This window comes from Centroberyx affinis, unplaced genomic scaffold, assembly GCF_046629955.1.
Source record: "Centroberyx affinis isolate AG114_WGS23_722 - 3 ecotype Tasmania unplaced genomic scaffold, CSIRO-AGI_Caff_v1 ptg000392l_1, whole genome shotgun sequence".
NCBI classification, from domain to species: Eukaryota; Metazoa; Chordata; class Actinopteri; order Beryciformes; family Berycidae; genus Centroberyx; species Centroberyx affinis.
In genome coordinates, this window is record NW_027279060.1 from 528546 (window position 1) to 550084 (window position 21539).

At 42.7% G+C, this 21539-nt stretch overlaps 1 protein-coding gene across 1 annotated transcript in view; it reads left to right on the forward strand.

Moving 5' to 3' along the window:
- fhod3b (formin homology 2 domain containing 3b) overlaps positions 1-21539 on the forward strand; it is a 90379-nt gene that overhangs the window by 52205 nt on the left and 16635 nt on the right. The window contains exons 5-12 of the mRNA XM_071516050.1: positions 1345-1450; positions 14910-15004; positions 16088-16199; positions 16981-17075; positions 18449-18592; positions 18813-19060; positions 20613-20741; positions 20871-21045. Coding sequence (XP_071372151.1) covers positions 1345-1450; positions 14910-15004; positions 16088-16199; positions 16981-17075; positions 18449-18592; positions 18813-19060; positions 20613-20741; positions 20871-21045 — 1104 coding nt within the window. The remainder of the gene's footprint in view (positions 1-1344; positions 1451-14909; positions 15005-16087; positions 16200-16980; positions 17076-18448; positions 18593-18812; positions 19061-20612; positions 20742-20870; positions 21046-21539) is intronic.

The following is a 21539-nucleotide window of genomic DNA, read 5'->3' on the forward strand; positions in this document are numbered from 1 at the left end:
GATCTGATTTAAAAGATTGGTTTTGACCAGATCTCATCGCTGTATGTCTACATTAGGTCTGAAAATGGCTGTTTTACTGTAGTATGCATCTTTTGTGGCAGCATTGCTTTTTCCCACTTTCTATCTCTTTACATTGCTTGTATTTGTACTGTGGCTGGATTGTGTGCAGCCACTTGCCAATCTGGTTTCAAAGATCCAAAGATTTGAACAGCCAAAATCAGATTTTTGTGCATTCAGACCTGTCACTTAATACGTCTTGGTGTGATCGGATGATAAAAGCCACATTGAAACAACAACGTGCAACTGTAGCCTGTCTTCTGTATTTCAGGGTTGTGATAAAATAGAGTTTCTCCACCACATGTTTTGGATTTTAATTTATAGCCAATATTTTGTTTTGTGTCCTAATATTATGGAATGCTACAGTTGCCTTAGCTGTCCCTCCAAATATTATGAGTTGTGCAACATAAAAATGTAATGTTTTTGTTTCCTCTGAGAAGCTTTATTGAGTTCTTGTCAAACGGCCTTTGTATTTCCATCCACAAAAGCAAACTAGCACCCATTTTGAGTTATCCGTTAAATATAGTCACATAGTTGACAGATGGCATTTCTCCAGCTGAAGATGTTGATGTGAGAAAAGGGTTTATCTCTTCAGCCAGAGTGTGAAGTGCGCTCACACTGCTTTTTGCCATACCATTCACCACAGTAAAGAAGCCACAGTCTTAGCACCTCTCCACATTTGACTGACTTCTTAATGGTAGGGAGCAACAGGCACTTAGCAACATGCAAGGTAGCACAAAACACAGGGTTGCCATGAGTACAGGAAATTTGCTGCTTTGAGCATGTTGGGTAATTTGTCCGCTGTGTGTGTCTACAAGATAGTTACATGTACAATTTGCTCCCTCAGAAATATTGGCTATAAAGGTCAGCGTAAATCCTCCCAGCAGTTCTTGCAGTTAGTTTAATGCTTCATCATTCAAAATGTTCTCCTTGGGCTAATAGGAAAGAGCTGTCTGTGCTATCCAGAAAAGGTTACAGCTTATTATTTCTGCATGCTCTGTGATTCTCAGTCTATCATTTGCAATTAAAAGTTCATGGCCTTGGTGTAAACAGTCCTCATAGCTTATTAATGCCTATCATGTTGTATTCAAAATCTACTGGAGTGTCATACTAAATTCAGAGATCATATGGTTTTATGTGCAGTGACAGTGGAGTAGACTGCAAAATCAGATTATTATTGATTATTAAAGAACTCTCTCTGCCTCCACTTCAATATCCTCTCTGACTGTGTCTATAGTGTATGATGGATCCTGACTATTTGAAATACTCTCTCTCCCTCCTTTCCAGGATGACAAGGACCTGGTGCACGAGTTTGTGGTGGCCGAAGGACTGACATGTTTGATAAAAGTGGGAGCTGAAGCCGACCAGAACTACCAGAACTACATCCTCAGGGGTATGTTCAGTGCAGCGCAGCACTAACTAACAGCATACTTTCCTGTCCGCTGCTTTCTCACCCCTCAATTTACAGCACAGGCCAATCAAGGATGTTATTAATCAATCCTGCAACACTTCACTTTCCATAAACCTATCCAGAACCACATGTGTTTACATACGCCATGTAAATTGATGATTCCGCTTGATGACCTTCCCGCACTCACACACTTAAAGGCACATAAACAAACTGAAATGTGTGCCGCAGATACTCTGGCGGATATTAGGCCAACTGTAGCAGCTGGTTAATTTATCTGTCCCATGTTGCTAAGGTAAAAGATCATCTGCGTTACGGTTGGGGTCGGCAGGAGCGGCGTGTTCGGGGATACTAGAGGACTATGGGGGTTCACAGCTCTCGCCACAAGGTCACTACCATTTAACAGCCTGCTGTGAGGGGGCAGGTCACACATGCTTAAGCGGCTAATAAAAGTTCTGGCAGGATGTTGCAGATCATAAAACTAATTTCCCCTCCTCTTCTTTTTTTTTCTGCCTCCGCCCTTTCTTTTTTCCTCATATTGTCCCTCGCCTTTGGGTGAAAAGACGTTTTATTGCACGTGTATTGATTAACCTGAGCCAATATGTTGGGGAGTTCATCCATTTTTTGTGCAATTAGACACACAACATACACAATGTACATCCATACACACACACATAAAAATACACACCGTCAGATAAAACTATTGTTAGTCTGATCAAGGCAAATGTTTCAATACATTTTGGAATTACATAGCAGAGACACTTCTTTGCTGTTACTTCATTAAGGATTGCTAAGAAGAGAGTCATAGCTCACTGTGATTTAGCAATGTAATTGACCGTAATGATTTTGGTTTGCATTTCAATCAGATGTCCGCCACCACATGTTTATTCATTTACCTTCAGCATGCTCCTACATGCTTCCTCTTTAATTTTCCAAGCTGAGCAACCTGTTGACCTTTTCTGATATTTAATGAATCAAGGAGTAAAGGGGGGCTGTCTGTGAGGAAACACCGATGTTGCCTGCGGGTTCTAAAAATGAACATGACCCCTGCCTGCACTAATTCTGTGGTTGCAGGACTCTGATCTTTAACGTTTGATGCTCCATCTGAACTCGGCCCGGTCTCTGACTCAGACAGATAAATCACGGTGGCTAAATGGCCAAACAAGGCAGAGAAGGAGACCGACAGACTCTCGGAAACCAAAGAGTTCACCACATGTAACAGTTGTTAGTGTCGTCATGCTGTGAATAATGGGACCGCATCCCATATTTTTTCACTCCTCCGTATTGTGCTCCCCCTTTTTCTTTCTTTACCTCTTCAAAAGCTCTGATAATATCTGTGTCAGTGTGTTTCTCTGGGACTCTTTTATTCTTTTTTATCTCTTCATCTCTGCCGACTCTACCCTTTCTCCGTCTGTATTTCTGCATCATCACCATGAGAACGTCAAACTACCGCTCTCCAAAAGCCTCCTTAACCTGTTTCAACTCCTGACCTATTTTCTCCTGACCAGCTGAGGAAATGTGGAGTGTAGATCACCCTCCCTCTTGAGGCCATATGTTCGAGGACACAAACGCACCATATGCTTGAACACAGGCGTGCACACATGCACGGGGTCAAACAAAACATGTATGTAGATCTGGCTGCTTTACTGCTAATCACTTCCAAGAGAAGCTATGTCGCAAGGATTCCCTGGAGGCGAGTAAATTAGATGCCTTAAATTTTCACACATGGAAACACACACATAGAGAGAGAGAGAGAGAGAGGGAGAGAGAGAACCAAGCACAACAGCAGTAATTGTTTTGGTATTAAACATTGATCACTTCTCCTGTGGGTTTACGCTGTAAACTCTCTGCATTTCAAGTCAAGGCCAGCAGAGAAAAAGTTGGAATGCAGCCTCGAACCCATCTGTCTGGAGTGCATTAAAAACCTCCCAACAAAACAGTTTCGCTCTCTTTCATGAATAAAAATCAATCTTATGGGGCTTTTTGTAGATGAAAAAGGCGCAGTCACACATGCACACCAGTCTGTATGCATTTTACATGAAGAACAGGTTCCCAGTAAGCCGTAGCTCTGTGGAACTTTGCCGTCATTGTAAACGGCGGTCGCCGTAGCTCTCTCGGCAATCTACATCGCCATCTCACTTTTTTCCTTTTCTTTTCCTCCTGTTTTTTCATTCCCTCTGCTCAAAGCCCCGGAGGTGTCTGTGGCCAGTTAGTGCTCCCTCAGTGCTGTGGGCAGGGTCTGGGTCTGGCTGCGGGGCCCCTCTGCGGGCCCCTCACACCTGGCTCAGAGGGCTTCCAGACCTGGACTTGGCTCTTGGGAGGCCCAGAGGAAAGCTTGTGTGCCTTTATCACCCCCTCAGTGGGAACGGGTCTGAGGTCACCTTTCCAGAGGAGCCTATGCCATCTGGTCCCCCCACAGGCCGACATTCTGCCCTGCTGCAAACACACAGGAGCCAAAAGGCAATGCAGGGCTCATTACTCAAAAAGTCATATATTAAGTTATTCATTATTCATCTCAAAAGCAAGCAATTGCATCCATTCATTTTCATAAATTATGTGAACACAGAGGTTCTTTTTCACATTGGAAAACCGTAAAAAATACTCATGTAGAAACCTTCTGCAATGTTTCTTTCCTCTTCATCAGTCTGACGGATGGAGTGAACAGTTGAGCGAAGGTTACGCAATACACATTTGTGTAGTTAAGAAGATCCTTTTGCCAAACTGCAGAGGTCTCATATGGTAGTAAAATTATATTATATTTCACATTGATTTATTTCAATATTGATTAATCAGCATTTCTCCATGAATTATTCTGATTAAGTTTTAAGCTACACTGTAGGTCTTTGGGACCTCCTTTAAATCAACAACGCAGCTAGCTTACAATTATTAATGGGCACACAATCCTTTGTTTAAGCCAAACCACTCAATAAAAACTAGGTTTGCAGACAAAGTAATTTGTCATTTGCCAGGTTTTTCTGCTTTTTCCATCTCTTAACATAGAGGCTTTTGCATCATACTGTATGACAAGACTTTATAACCTATGTATTTTAAAAAATGCCACATAGCATAGGTACAGTATGTCACTTAAAAAGTTATCAGTTTTCAGGATATACAGTAAGTGCTTCAACAGCCTTAAAATAAACAGCTTGTCCAAACAAGTTCCAAGGCACTAAGCTCTATCTATTGCACTGCGGTAAGAATAAAAGCCCTGCCAATTATAACAAACACAAATTGGGAGACGAGGTGCAAGAGCAAATAACAAGGTTTTTATTGGATTTCTAGGATTTATGGATTGAGCTCTAACAAAAGTAAAAAACTTTGTCTTTTTGTTGTAACTGTAAAATACAGTTTTAATTAGTTGCAAAATTCTTAATATTACTACATTATGTTACTGAATAATGCTTCCAACAGTGCAAATGGGAGCAGGACAGCCAGCAGCAGGGGAGAGAGGGACAACACAGGGCAGATTTAAGACAAACCAATTACAGTCAACTTGAAGCGATTACTCTTTGCTTTGAAATGTTCATCATTTACATTCCTCAGCACAAACTATGTTTTTAGCTACACTTTCTCTGTTTGCAGTCCTCAAAGGCCATGCCATTACTTGGTGTTTGCAAAACACTGACCAGCTGTAGGCTGCTGTGAAAAAAAATTGGTACCAAAGTGAAGTTGGAAGTTTTGCATCTGTAGGAATTTATTGGAACATTCTTTTCACACGTCTCCAAGCAATCTATGTGTTGGATACAAGCTTGGAAAAGACATTCTTAAACACTGGATAAATGATCTTTATATCCAGAAGGCCATACTTCACTGCATGCTGTATTGTATATACACAGACTTACACGCTGTAACTTATACTCGTGAATTTATTGCTTCCACAGAAAAAGGGAGTCATGTTGTGAACAGTCCAAAAGTATTACGGTATCAAATAAGTCATGCCCATATTTCATTTTGTGCTTTTATCTCATCCTTTCTTTTATTCTCTCTCGCTCTCTCTCGCTCTCTCTCTCTCTCTCTCTCTCTCTCTCTCTCTCTCTCTCTCTCTCTCTCTCTCTCTCTCTCTCTCTCTCTCTGCTACCATTGTGAGATCTCCTGTTTTTAATGACACGGCCGTTAGGATGCCATAAGTTAAAGCACCTTGACTTCCTGGTTTCCAGAGGGAGCTGCTCACAGCGGCTCAGCGGGAGAGGGAGATGTGCTCTAGTCAAGTGTTTCATTGCCTCTTAAATTGTCTGGGACCTGGAACACTGCTCCCAATACAGCGCTCACTCTGCCTTTTAGTGTCACACAGCAGTAACTTTATTGTGCAACAGCCCTTTTCACAAAGCTACAAGTGCACCTCATACAGAAGAACCTTTTGTTAAAATTATAGTTGCCCTCTAGCGATTTTCAATGTACTGGCATATCATTTTATATCTAGCATTTTAGCAAGCTAGAGTATCCAGTAACACTGTAGAACAGTTGTTATCAACCGTGTGCCAAGAGTGTGTGACCCGAGAGTCTGCAGGTTTTCATTCCAACTAAACACTACAGACACTGATTTCACTGATTTGCTGTGGAAGGTGTGCTAATCAGTAAAATCAGCTGCTGTAGTGTTTGGATGGATTGAAAACCTGCAGACTCTTGGGTTTTCATGGCATATAGTTGAGAACCGCTGCGTTAGAATAATGGAAGTTTATAAGCCTTAACAAACTATGAGTTAATGATGCATTAAGTGTCAATAGTGTTTATTATATATTATAAATATTTTTAACTGAGCAGTACATTATTAGTAATGACATTTTTTAGAATGTTATATGTGATTCCTATTGCTAGTACATCATTTGTGCATCATTATCTAATGTTAATACATGTATAGTTAGACCTACATACTGTTTGTAGGAAGTTATCACCAAATGTACTAATGACATTATTAGTTTTACTAATACCAGTGACAGCAGTACCATTAACATTAATAAATAATCTGTGAAGCATTTAAGCATCACTTGATAATGATCAACAAATAATTGATATATCATTTGTTTGTGTCTGGATGCAGGTCTAACTATGTCTTAACATTAGGTAATGATGTTATCTTGTAAGTATTCACTTATCAATCAGCTAATGAGATACATTTTTAGCTAAATGTCATCACTAATGGTCTACTACTCAGTTACAATTTATAACATGGTAAGTAACTTATTTTTGTTATTTAATTCACCATTAGCTAATAGTTTGTTAAAGTTTATGAACTTGTTAGTGAATATCCAACATGACACAGGGGGTTACTTTACTGTTCTCAGTTCAGAATCAACACAAACCGGACCATGTGATCATCATTTCTGTAAAATGCCCTGACACAGTTTCTTGAAATACTCAATAGAGAGTAAGTGAGTTCTCCTCCCCTTGCTGGTTTGACCATTTCGCTGTGCGCTAAGTGAAAGCCCAGGCGTGGTTGGGTTAACAGTGGTGTTGGCAGCCTGTGTTGGAAACAGTGTGTATTGTGTTGTCTGGCTGTGTTATAGGTTGTCTGTTCTAGAGGGGGGAGACCCTTACTGTGGCCCATCGTCTGGATAAACATTTCCATTCTGTCTGATCCGTGCTGACCTGCTCTGTGCAAATATATCAATGTATATGCAGGTTATTATGGGTGTGATAATTTCCCTCTGTGTGTTTGATCGTGCAAGAATGATGTGCAGGAGAAAATGAGTCACTGCAAACCAACCTTGGTGGAAATGCTCTGGTAAATCCTCTAGGATGAGGGAAATTTGAAAAGGAAGACCCAAGAAATACACACACACACGCACGCACACACACACGCACACACGTGGACAAACACTGTTTGGAGCCAGAAGGGTATCTCCAGGAATGGCCATGTTGCACCAATAGAACCTGAAACTCCTGGCTTCTAATGAGATCCCATGGGAGTCACACATGCATACTTTCCACCCAATCTCCTGCAACTCTCGCCAACCACAGCTCCTGTTGCCCCTTTGTGCAAAGCTTTTCAATCTGAAACACACTGACACTCTCTCACACACACACATACACAATACCACTCCTCTGCTTTCCAAGGCAGATAGGTGGGAAGTGTTTCTTTATGTATAATGGTTTGGGATACACACAGCATGATGCTTTTTTGGGCAGCCGATGACATCGCAGCTCTGGAGTTGTTTGTCAGGAGAACTTGGTTCACTCCAGATGGTCAGGGTGTTATGACCTTATCTGTTATCTGTTATTATATGTGTATTTAGATCAGGCAGATATGGTACTGCTGAGCCAGATAGCATACAGTGGTATACCCAGTTACAATAGTATACCCACTTACTTACATACTAACAAATGTATGTTTGTTATTATCATTACTTTTTATGATAGTCTCTTGCAGTGGTTCTCAAACTGCCAGCTCCAAGGGGTCACCAACAAAATGATCAATAGTTTAAAATCAATATAATTTAATTCACTAGAAATTATCACCATTAGAGAATATGTATAATGCTATAATCTCCCATGTACAGTGTAGACGGTTATAGAATTCAGTACTAAATCAACAACAAAAATCCCTGAAGGTGTAAGTCTCTTTTTGCTTGTCCCCTCCATAGTGAGGTCAGAGGTCAGGGGTCAGGGTCACCTACAGAGCAGCGTAGGGATTGAGGGTCTTGTTCAAGGACACTTAAGTAGGGAGGATGCTTGCTGTCTCAGGTGTTTGAAGCTGGGACTTATGGCTGTATGGAGTCCAGTTACTAAAATATTGTTAGCACTCATTTATATTTTACATTCATGCTTTATTGTGCAGTTTTTGATCCAAAGGTCATTCTACAGGTACAAAAACAAACAAAAGAAATAGATTGCAACAAAAACAGAATATGAATTAGTAATTGGAGTATTTTCAGTGCAGCCTTATGAGGTTCTGTAGTCCAGAGGAAACCAATATTTTCATACATAAATCAGCCTCTTTACCTGTCTGAGCCTCGTCTGTTTTGGGATGACATGTGCTTTTCTTTCAGGTATTACTTCATCAAGTCAGAGGAAATTTAGGAAATGAACACTAACACACCCCACAACCCTTAATAACCCTGCTCCGCTGGCAACATTTAGTCTTTACCTCCAGCATGGCCTCTCTCTATTAAGTCAAATCACCATCATGTAACTGTAAGTCTGCAGTTTATACACTGGCTCAGTTCGTGACTACATGAACATGAACAACACGGTCATTTTAGTCAGTAAACCATTTTACCTACACGATAACGATTGAAAAGTGGAAAGTGACACAAAAAAAAATATGGGCATTCAATCTTCAACTGAATGGAAAAACTTAAACTGCTTGTCGTGTTTTTGCTTGAGCTCGGAGTCTTGTTCCTACCGGATACTCCCCTCCCTGTCCTCCTCCTGTGTCGGACCCCTCAGACCCCCTCAGATCCCCCTCACATGAGCAGACAGCTCGCATCTGAACCCAATTCAACCCCACCTGCCTGACCTATATTCTGCCTCCCCTTTCCTCTCCCTTCATCCATAGGCAACTGAAGAAAAAAAAAAAGAGAATGTTTTCAGCCTTAGCAAACCGCGGGCAGTGGAATTACAACCACGCTCTGGAGCCTGTTTTACTGTAACATCAGAATCAGTATACAAGCCAATTATATTATGAGGACTGTTTGATTTGGTTCATTTCTACAGCTCTTATTTTATTGTCTCTGACCTTGCAGCCTAAGATACATAAACTATGATTTGGAAAAAACAAATCTTTTGCAGTAATGCAGCACACAGGCAGATGGATCTACACGCTCAGCATGTGAGTGGGCTTTTACGGCTGATTCCTATGAGCTGACTGTTTCTTGGGACTGAATTCAGCATATGGCTGGCCAGAACCAGAGCGAATCACACCACTATTCTCTCAAGAGCAGTAACAATTTACCACAGCTCATCTTTCAGTTCACTTTACAAGGGGGTGGATGTCATGCTGCTATTCTCCAAAGTCTTCCCCACTTGGATGGAACGGGAAAAGCACATCAGATGTTCGCAAAATTATGATTTCTGTAGTAGCCCTCTTGGTTTTCAGCTTTGTACTACTTTGAATACAGAGAAAATAGAGTAGCTAAGGTTGTAGGATACACAAGATAGTACATATTTAGCCTTTTCACTTCTTTCTTTACTGTGCTACAGTCTGCTCAACTCACTCTAATCTGTATGTACAGCACTGCGGTAGTTTAAAGCCCTAGTGCCAGTAGAGCTGGCTCAGCCAAGCATTGGAGAGTTTCCCCTGCCTTACTTCATGCTATTGTTCCATTAGGTTTGTTTGTTTGTCTTTGGGGAATTTATTTGGGCTCAGGCCCACAGTAAATTGTGTCAAAATGCTGGCAGACGCATATTCAAGTCTGAAAATGGAAGCATCCCCCTGTTGTTTTACTGTATAAGGCTTGGTGATTGGAATTGGTCTGGCTGAGGTAGTTAGTCTGGATCTAATGGCCTGGGTGATTAGACGTGTGGCTGCTGAATAACAAATGAAACGTTACCCATGAACATGTCACACTAATCCAGAACACATAAGAGCTATTTAATTGGCCTGAGTAATAAACTTGCCTTTCTACTGGAGACAGACTCAAAATCTAACTAGGGGCATGAAAAATATGGATGCAGTAGCAATGATTACAGACAGTGCCAAAAGGAAATCTGTCAGCTTTTAGTGTAATCACAGTGTCATGAAACACACTTCACACCCCACTGCCCAATCTAGATTCACTGCAGAAAAGTCAGTATGATCAGCATAGTTTTTTTTCTCAGTCTCAAACCTGTGTAGGCAGAACCTGTATGAATCATATTTCTTTCTTAAGATTCTCCGACAAGCCTTAGCCTGATCCAAACCAGATTCTTTCATCGGTAAAAGTCTGATGCAAAGTTTCTTTGATTTATGTGACAACTCACTATCGATAAAGAGTACGTGCTAAAGAAGATATGAGGAATTGAGGATTCATAGGTCATTGTTGATTGTTCATCTGATGAGTAGTGTGAACACTAATATCCACTGTAGAAATTCATGTTAGTTACCAACCAAATAGTCAGTAGTCTATTAGTCCATCTTGGAGCATAATAAAGAAAGAATGTAAATAAAACATCTTTGGTATGCCTTGCTGTAAAGGAGGTCCAGCCTGCTAGGGGAGCATACTGTATGTGGGTACAGGGGGGAACATTTCAGAGCTATGAGTGCAGCTCATGCCTAATGCAGAGCAGAACAAGATAAGAGGCTGTAAGTTGTACTGCAAGGGATGGAGATCTGGCCCCGATCCCAAAGTCCTGCTAAAATAAATGTTGCACGCTGACAGACAGTTTGGCTGACCCAGTTTTGTTAAATTCCAAAATGTAAATGAAACCAAGGAGCGGAGCGCTGAGTGGGAGGGGAAAGGAAGGGTTCTGTAGAAGGGGGAGCCGCTGAGCTGGTCTCGTGCATCGTAACAGATAAGGTTGAGTTTGTTTGTTTTTTTCACAGCTGCATAAGAGTCAGCTGGCTCAGGTCGGTGCTGCCACCCAGGCCTCGGAGTGGTTCGCACCTCGGCAGCGGTCAGGGAGCAGCCCTTCCTGTGCATTCCTGGGGCTGAGGAAGATAATTGGTGTGGTTTAGGACAGGGAGAGGCCCTGAAACAAGACTTCAACCAGAAACTCAGCCGCTTGATTCCCTACTTCTCTCTTCAGACCCAAGTTCTGGTTCACACACATGGAACAGGGTCTGTGTCTTCCAATCTGTAGGTCTGCGGTCCAGCTCGATACCATTCAAGTGTGTGCGCTCACTGTACTCACTCTTAAGGCAACGTATGTAAAGCATAGAAAGAAATGTGAGTGTGAAGAGCAGATGCCCGGCCGCTCATTGAACACTTCCAAGTTTCCTTTAAGCCACATCTTTCTCATCTCTCTTCTCCGGCTATCCTTTGCCTTAATGGCTTACATTTAAATTCTAATCACTGTGCTTTGAAGGCAGCTCATTGTCTGCCAACATCTCATTACGTGACATACATGCGAAGGGACTGAGCAGTGTTATTGTTGTTCTTTGTGTGAGGTACTGTAGAGCTGCTCGTGATTACTTGAATGGAGGCCCACATTTTTGGCTCTGCATCAGCGTTTGAAGTGGAGGGTGTCCTGTACAGACTCAGCCCTCACATGCTCTTCTTATTAACCCTCTCCCAAAGTTATTGATGACTGTCTGCCCTAGAATTTAAAAACAAATCTTAGACCTGCAATCTAGCTTCTCAGCTATTTTCCATTGTCCACAATATGCTGCACAGGTACAAGGAGAGGGAAGCATGGCATAATAAAATGATTAGGATCACAGTTTCTGAAGTCGTAGCCTGAACTGCAACAAAGAGGCAACCTTTCATTTTCCAGGTCAGTTTCATGACTAATTTATTCGCAATTGTGTGGAAATAAGTTCCATTTGTAGTTAACAAAAGTGATTGCTGAGAGACTGATTAGATGTTTCCTTATACTGTTCCTGACCAGACTCTGAAGGGTGTAGTTTCCCATAATGAAAGGCAATTTTAATTTCTTTAAACAGTTATGGGATCCTTTTACTTTATTCCACTGTTCGTGCGGTAATTGCAATTCATGTGGTTTGTTGCACTTACAGTAAGTCGTAGAATTCTGTATAAATGGCAGCTGGCATTGAATAATGGCATAAAGTAGCAGTTTTAATGAATCTGAGAGAAAAGGTCATGATTGTGTGGTTTCTGTTTAACTTCATAATTAGAATTTGAAAATTTCATCCACTTAGGATACGCCCATTCTGTCTGACCTTAGTTCAGTTGGTAACATACTATAGTAAAATACCACCTCATAAGCTATCAATAATGTCTTTATACACTGTCTTATGATAACATGTCAAAATGATCTAAAAGCCATTTCAGCTTGTTGTTGACATTGTGAAGAATCACTAATGTCTGATCTATCATCAACGGAGCATTGATGTTGTGTAATGACAACTTTTAAGAGACTCGTTAAGGCCGCCTATCTTTTCTCACCCCTGTGTTCAGTGGACATTCCACAAAACCTCCTTGCAGCGGGGCAGATACTGTACACAGGTGCACCCGACAGATAAAAGTCTGTGCGGTGATGATACTGCTGGTCAGACATCGGCTACCAAGTTGAAAAGAAGCATGAAGATTTTTACTCATCCAGCAGCAGTCACAACTGTCATTTGTCTTACAGTGTATTCACAGTGTACATTGAAAGAAAATATAAACACAATGCAGCATCTTTCTATTTTAGCCACTTTTCACATGCTAGTTAGGTTTCATAGCAAAACATGTGCTGTAGGAATGTGTTATGGAGTCACTCTCAGTAGACCAGCTGTACAGCAAGTCATTACTGCTGCCACTCATCCATCAACAGTGGTGTCATACAAAGTGGGGGAGTTGCAGCAGAGGGCGACACTCTGGCCTCCGCTGACTGAGGGGGTTAATCATGTTTTCATAAACACACTCTGATGTGGTCTGCTTTGATATGCCATATTGTCTGTGCCGCCGCCTGCTCCGACACACTCCTCAGAGCGCAGCAGGACACGACTGTTTGGAATGCTTTGGCCTGACATGTTGTGAGTAATTAACCCTGATTGATAAAAGATGAACTGCCGCTGCTGCAGCAGTGGGCCATCTGCATGCACGCACCCACGCACCCACGCATACACACACACTCGCACACCATGCACACACAGCTGCACCTGGGAATTTTGGCTTATCTACAGCATATTGACAATGCTTATGCCCCTACAGAGGAGAAGAGGAGAAGTAAAAAATAGATAACAGAAGCTGCAGTCCCCTCGTCATAAGAATCGTCATGAGAATCTCAAATAAAAAACACACCAAGAAGAGATAGTATGTGACTCATTTAAAGAGCTCTTGACTTGTCTGTTCAAGTATTTTAGCTAGATGTTGGTCATGGTGGAATCTCTGACATGGGGAAAAGTTCAGTGAATATCTGTCTACCAATCTAGTATTTTCTTTTTTTCCTGGATTTTTAACAGTCCAAAGCAGCTTGCCTTTCAACTATAGCATCCCAGGGAGAATCCACAAGCTACTAGTTAATCTCTGAGGAACTTAATCAGTACAACCTCATCACCTTTCTCATGTTTTCCAGATATTAACTGGATAGTTTGAGGTAGCGAGTGGCTTATTACTTTTCCAGAAAATGTGTAATTCCCCAAAAGACCATGGCATCTGTCAACAGAAAGAGTCAAACAGACCTCCCCCCCTCAAAAAAAAACAACTGTTCCACCTCAGATGTATGTTTATACTTTGACTTTCTTTCCTTGTCAGCTAATGTATCACATATAGTCACAGTGGGCTCAAGCTGAGCTCATCCTGTTGGTGCTCTGCTGTGTGGAGATGGCCACTGAGACGCTGTTAAGCACTGACAGACCATTTCACTCTCTGCCTGTAAAAAACACTACAGGCTTTAAAGGGAGCTTTTGTCTGTTCTGATCCTGTCCAGCGGTATTTGTCTCCCTCCCCCAGCTCCCTTCTTTTAACAGAAGCCCTACACATTTAGTGCCCCCCATTGAGATCCCTTGGCTCTTATTATGTTCTTATTTATGTATCCTGTTACAGATGGAAGTCATGTCAGAGACAACGGAGTCAGTCTGCTCAAATATTTTCCCTCCAGTTGTGTCCAGTGAGTTGAGAGATGAGTGGACAGGCACCGATTTCCTTTTCACCGTCTTCACCAAATGTTGTGATTTGTTCAAGGTCCATCTCCAATATGGGCAGAACAGCCTCACTGACCTCTTTCACATATTTGTGTGTGTGTGTGTGTGTGTATTTGTATGAGTGCACATGTACATGTACATCTTTCACTAGCACAGTAGAAAATCCTGTGAAAATGTATTTTTTGGTCAAATAGGACAAATGAGTTTAGTGAGGACCTGAAGCGCTCTGAGCAAATATGTCAGTCAGATCACATCTGTTATCACATCTGGTTTCTCCTATATATGTTATTCCTTAGCAATCTGCTGCACATACTGTATCCTTCTTCTCACAAAGGCTTCACAATCAACTCAAACAAAGATGAAGGAGGATCTCTGGGGCAGATTTCAGTAGCTCTGTTTGAGGAGTGACAGTAATCGGCAAGCCAGATGAGACCTTGCGGATCAAGTTTCAAGATTTCACCTGCTTTGCAAGGCTAGGGTTCCACTGTGAATCATGATCAATGTGGTACATTTTCTAAACGAGTTGATGCAGCAGTACATACACACACACACAAACACAGTGATGTGCAGGACGCACATATGCAAGGGTATTGGCAGATTTGCAGTGAAGAAAAGAAAATAACAGAATTAGAATGGCAGATGTGTATCTAACCAAACCCCCCCTCTCTCTCTCTCTCTCTCTCTCTCTCTCTCTCTCTCTCTCTCTCTCTCTCTCTCTCTCTCTCTCTCTCTCTCTCTCTCTCTCTCTCTCTCTCTCTCTCTCTCTCTCTCTCTCTCCAGCCCTTGGACAGATAATGCTGTATGTGGATGGGATGAACGGCCTCATATCGCACAACGAAACGGTCCAGTGGCTTTACACACTTGTTGGCTCCAAGGTAATGAATATGCATGAATCCCTGCCACGGCCATATATGTGTAGTAAAATCGACCCAGCAACACAATCTGTGCATTGACATAATTGACATATTTGACATAATTATATAGTTTACTACTCTGAAAAATGTCATGCCTCACTTTGTCTCAACATGCAAGCCTCCGCCATTTCAACATGGTCACCTCAGCCCTCTAGTGGCCAGGTTGCATCATGGCAGAAACACACACTGAGGATAAGCAACACAGGACAACAGCACTGGCTTGTCTTCCTCTCCCCTCTAGTGTGATTGTCTCATTCTTTTTTCTGTTCTCACTAATTCCTCTTCAGCCCTCCTCTGTAAATATTGACATATTTGGCATCCACCATGTTTTTTTCTCAAAGCCATGTCTGCCCAGTCACTTTACACAGCAAATCTTCCAGTGTTAACAAGTGTTGATTTTTCAGTGACAAGTTGTTGACAAGTTGTTGATTAGAGAGCTGCTTGTCTACTTATGGAGCTGATATGGCTCTGGGATTGGTGTCCAAACTATCTAAAAGTGTTTAGATAGTGTGTTGTGGTTGCAGATTGTTGATTTTCAGACTGTGAATTAAATTAACACTGATTTTGCTGTGTATAAGATCCATTACTCCCCTCTCTATTAGTTATTCACTCTCCATTTCGCAATATTTTCTTCTCAGTTCACTATCATTACCAAGAATTTATTTCATTCAAGTTTTAGTACATTTGTGCTATTTGCCTTTGTAAACTTGTGAGGAATAGATAGGAATACAGGAATATAGGAATATAGGAATGAGGAGGCCAGAGTACTGTATGTTCCCATGAACTGTCACATGTCATCATGAGGCTCTTATCATATAGCTCAAGACCATTCAGACAGGAAAAGCTTTTTTAAGACAATATGATACTGTTTAGTGTTTGCAGTATCACGGGCTGGCACACATCCTGCATCATGTTGGTTAGTGGCTGTGCTGTAAAACTCATATACTGTAGTTTGCAGTTAAAATGAAATGGATTGCGTGTTAGGTGCTTTGTGTGTGGAGCCGGTACAGCACATGAACTGTTTTTCCTCTTTGTGTGCTGTAGTTTCGTCTGGTGGTGAAGACGGCCCTGAAGCTGCTGCTGGTGTTTGTGGAGTACACTGAGGCTAATGCTGCCCTGCTCATAAAGGCTGTTAACGCTGTGGACACCAAAAGAGGTAAGAACACAAGTTAACCAGCCAGCAGTTCAGTTGAAATGACTCATTCAGATGTCAAGATCTACACAGATGTATAAGATAATTCAAGGCAGAGCTCTGCAAACACTTTTAATTCCACCATGGTGGTAGCAGTGCTGTTCAGGTGACCGCAGATCACAAACAGGCTCCTATTACATTACCGTAGTCAGATCAGCTGTCCTGAGCAGCTCCCTAGCCATGCGTGGAACGAGGCTTATTGAAAACGACTGTAACTCTCGCCCCTGGTGGGGTTCAGTTACCTGCCGCTCTAAAAGCTCCACATTGTGCCTCGGCCTGCAGTAGGGGGTTGAGCGGTGGCGTGGAGGGGTCGGGTAGCCATCTGTCTCAGCTCTGTCTTACCCCATCACTCCTGCTGTTGCGTAAGGAGACTAAAACCTGATCCCCAGTCTCCCGGTGAGAAGGAGACGGACTTGACCCTGGTGGCTGGGGCACAGAGCCGCCGGCCGCTGAACTGTCCTGCTCTGTTTTTCCTCCGCCACAAGAATGCTGTGACTGCTTTTCTCCTACAGGAGCCAGCAATTGTTCCCCAAGAATAGCTGAATTGTTTTCATTCCTTTGGTTCCTTTTTGATTCATGCACCTTGGTGGAGCTGCACGGTTTGTGACAGATATTTTTTTACGCCATGAGATGAGTGCACAGATTAGTTCCAGAGATTTAACATTCATTTTTATGCACTGATAGGTGTGTCTAGCTTTTTTTGTCATGTGACTTACAATGTGTTGCATGTCTCATGGTGCTGCAGGCACAAAACTGTGGTCAAACGCCATGGAGATCCTGGATGAGAAGGATGGAGTGGATACAGAGCTGCTGGTGTATGCCATGACACTCATCAATAAGGTCAGTAAATACCACTTAGGGCTTTCAATGTTATTAGTGTATTTACCAGCAGTATACATTTATTTACCCTGCCTATTGGTCTGCTTTTGTTTCTCTCCTCTCTTAACTTCTATCTTTTAGACCCCATTTACACCTGGTATTGAAATGTGATCTGTATGTGCACATCTTATCTGGACAAGGAAAATCGCATGTAAATGCAAGGTGTAAACGCACACGCACGCATTAGTGTTAGGGTTAGAATCAGAATGCTATCAGATCTGCCAAACCACTTTCAGGGGTGATCTGGCTCACATTGCGATCGGATCTCAGCCAAGTGTAAATGCAAACCTGTACAGTGTGTTCACATTTGTGAGAAAGTACTGCTCATGGGGTAGAAACATCATGACTCCCTCTGAGGCACTGATCCACTGAATTTCACCAAAGGACTCAAGCACAATGATAAAAAGCCCTGCATCAGAATGTAAGCCATTATATTCTTTACAATCTGCCTTTGTGGGGCAAAACGTCAGCAGAATGGTTTCAATATTGCAGAACACATAATTACAAGAGGCTATTTAATTTAGGGCCAGAGTGACACCTCTTCACTTGATCTATGCAGCTTTGTTTTCGGCTGCAGTTTGACTCACCGTGTGTGAGCGGAGCGCTGCCTTCAGTCTGTAGGATGCTGTCTGCTTAAATGAAGCTCTATCAAGTCTATGGCACACTGTTTTCATACGGAGATACTCTCTTCATTCAAGTAAGGCGTACCAGGAGGTGGCGATACGGAATAAGAAGTAAGGGTACTCATGTGGACAAAAATCAGAAGTGCCGGTACTCAGTGAGTACCGGCCCATTTCAGGCACTGAGTTCACAGCAACTGCAATGACAGTCGTAAAAAACAAACCTGTCTGCCTCAAATGAAATCTAAATCCAGGCTGTAGAGTGTCACATCTTCTGACCTTACGCAGCTGTTTGTCTGTTTGTTTGTTTGTTGACAGTGCCAATTCCCCACATATTCACCTGCTTTGCATAGAGCGCACAAAAAATGAGATCCGATCACAATGTGGACAGAATGCAGATATCGTGAACGCATATCAATACCAGATGTAAATGCAAAGGATGTTATCAGATTGATCATTTTACAGATCATATTTTAATACCAGGTGTAAATGGAGCTTCAGTTTCCTCACAGTGGGGTTTCCCTCGTTCTACATTTTATTCTCTCTCCATTTTATTTTCCCTCTCTTTTTCTCAAGTCATCCTTCCACACTTTCTCTACTGACACCATTTTTCTCTCTGACTGTTAATCTAAAATATGACAGAACTATAATCATGTTTGGATTGCATGTGTTTATGTATGCATGGGTGTTTGTGTGCACGCATGTGTGTGTCAGACTCTGGCAGGCCTTCCAGACCAGGACTCCTACTACGACGTGGTGGACTGTCTGGAGGAGCAGGGCATTGAAGCCATGGCCCAGAGGCACCTGAGCAGGAAGGGGACGGACCTCGACCTCATGGAGCAGTTCAACATCTATGAGGTCAGGAACCCCACACATCCACCCGCTACCACTCTAAAAACCAATCTTAAACTAAAGTTCATAGGCCTACATATCTCACTTAACTCTCAAAATATTTTTTACTCATTTTCTCATTGACGCCCATGTATTTTTGTAATGATACCATGGGATTTTAACAGGGTTCGAGGGCCCGAGGGTCATGAAACTGTGTATTATAGCTGTTCTTGTGTGTCTGACCCAGATGACTCTACGCCATGAGGATGGTGACGATGAAACCCAGTTGCCTCCCAGCGGTCGGAAGGACCGCCGGCGGGCCAGTGTTGGCGGCACTAACGAGAGGCGGGGCCTGGAGAGGAGACGCAGCCGGAGACACTCCCTCCAGAACAGCAGAGGCCACGCATCTGCCCCAGCATCCCCCTGCAGCCCCCATACACACACAAGCAGCTTCCTGCCCTTCAGCGGCCAACGCATCGAAGACGTCAGTGAAAGGTGAGGAGAGGAGACAGAGGAGTGGAAAGGTGGAAGATGTTCAAGAGAGGAAAGGGAACTTTATCCTTGCTTCCATTTTTACTTGAACTTGGCCTGATCTTGGTTGTAAATGGTCAGCCAAGAGGGTTTCGTTCGATCTTGTGTATTTTAATTTTTCTCTGCCAGTCTTTGTGAACGAGTCTAAGAAATCACTGAGGGAAAAAAATCACAAAGGATTTCTGGTCCTGTTTCACAGGAAACATCTTGACTGCCAGTGTTGTATTGTATTTCATTCTTGGACAGATGTGTCTATTCTATCCAGGGCCAATGTAGAGAATTTAATTATATAGTAATAAAAGAAAGGCAAAGGGGCTGCTGTTGCAAAGTGACATTTAAATTAATCTTCCCACTGTCAAAGAAATTCTTCAACGTCTGCAGCTGATGGAAATAGGAAGCTTCTGTAAACACAGTGATATGAGCTTTGTTCTGCCTGTCACTAGTAATGCTTCCTTCAAAGACAGTGGGTTGAACTAAAACTCTGCCATGCCATGATCTGTTTTATGTACAACAAGCCTTCGTGACTACACAAACTCAGAGAAACCACAACTGGAGATTCAGACAAGAAGCAAATTGCAATCTTGTTTAATTATACAGTAGCTTGATTAGATTGGATTGTGTCCTGTACAGGCACAAAAAAAAAACTTGGTCCCAAAGTCCCTGCTCATGGAAATTATTATTTGTGAACTCTTTGTCCCACTTTTTTATTATAGCATGTCTCTAAAGTCAGTGGACAAAAACTGGGCTTGAATTGTTTGAAGTTGGGGATTAATAAGGGACTTGCCTTTTGTCTTTACAAATCACCACAGATAGATGCCTTCCAGACAATCTGATCCCCTATCATTAATGGAAAGCCTATTTAAGTAGCATACCTACTAATATCTCTGGTAGCACTCAGGTCTTCAGGTAGAGTTGAATTCAACCCAGCGGGTCATATGATACCAGACAAGCTCCTTCCAGTCCACCACAGGAAATTCAAGCCACCTTTGAAGATCGCTGTTTTCCATATTGTTAATGAAATCCAGACAACCAAGAGGGATCCTAACAGCAAACTGGCCACAGACTCACATATGACGATGTATGCCAGACTCCCGTATCGGTTCAAACACTCAAGATATCACCACAACTGCCACAACACTGGTTATTGAATTAGCCATTTTTCTCAGAATATTCCTCATTAGAATCATCTGTAAAAATGCCACTATCCTACACATTTTATCTTTAATGTAGTTTTAACACTTGGCTGTGCATATCCACTTCAACCAAAGTGTTTAGGGATCATCAGGAGAGAATGGCATTAAAACTTACTAACCTTCTTCAGTCTCTTTCATTGTCTATTCTTATCCTAATACTCCTTCGCTTTGTTGTTGTCTGTCACTTCTGTGTTGTCTCTGCTGGGCCATTTTCCGGTGTGTGTTTTCATGTTGTCTCTGTCCAATTTCTCTTCTCTTCCCTCTCTCCTGCCTACATCCTCCCTTCCCTCCATCCAATCCTCGACCCCTCCTTCTCATCACAGAGAAGAGGAAGAGGAGGAAGAAGAGGAGGAAGAGGAGGAGGAGGGAGAGGATGAGGAGGACGAGGACGAGGAAGAGGCAGACGATGAAAGTCATCCAGTCACTGAGTCCTCTAGACAGGGCGTTCACAGGTATTTTAGGCCAACAGGTTTCCCACGAGTGATTTCCCTATCGTTTCCCTAGTTTCTCTGTCGTTTCAAAGTATGATTATTCCGTTCACTTTCCCTTTGTGCTCCTATTCTTGTATTTTGTCCTCCTAGTGTGGTTCCAGCTGTAGCGGACACCTCTAACGTGTGTTTGACTTTAAAGTGTGTGGTCAACATCATCCCTAATGCCAGTGAGCCTGAAGGGGAGAGAGAATATCTCAGCTCCAAGACCAGGGCGTCTCCTCCTGTGTCCACCCCACCTAAGCACAGGGCCTTTAGTCCTTGCCTTGTCCCTCCCCAACAACCTGACCGCATCTTCCCTGCTGCTTTGAGGAGAGTGCCGGGCTCTGCACGCCCTCTGAGCCAGTGCATCTCTGTAGCCTCTTCTTCCTTCTCCTCCTCCTCCCCCCTGAGAGGACGTCAGTCGACCCCAACCTCTCTCCCCCATCCTCTCCCTCTCTCCCCTGACTTGAACCAGAGCCAGGTGTCTGTTGGGGCCAAGGAAGGTGAGAAGGGCCAGGACAGAGAAAGGCGCTACAGGTAGAGCGTAGGAGCTACAGTTCACCTACTCACGTTGCATCTGTACTCCCATTAAGCCTCACAACGTTGAAACACTGTCCTCCACATCACTGGTGTCTGTGTCTGTGTTTGCCCGGGTAGCTCACTGTACACCCAGCAGAGATACGGCCGTACCTGTAAGCATCTTCAGAGTAAAAGCAAAGATACAGTAATACTACAAGTGGAAACCTTGTTTTGTTTCTAATCCTGGTCCTTTAGTTATTA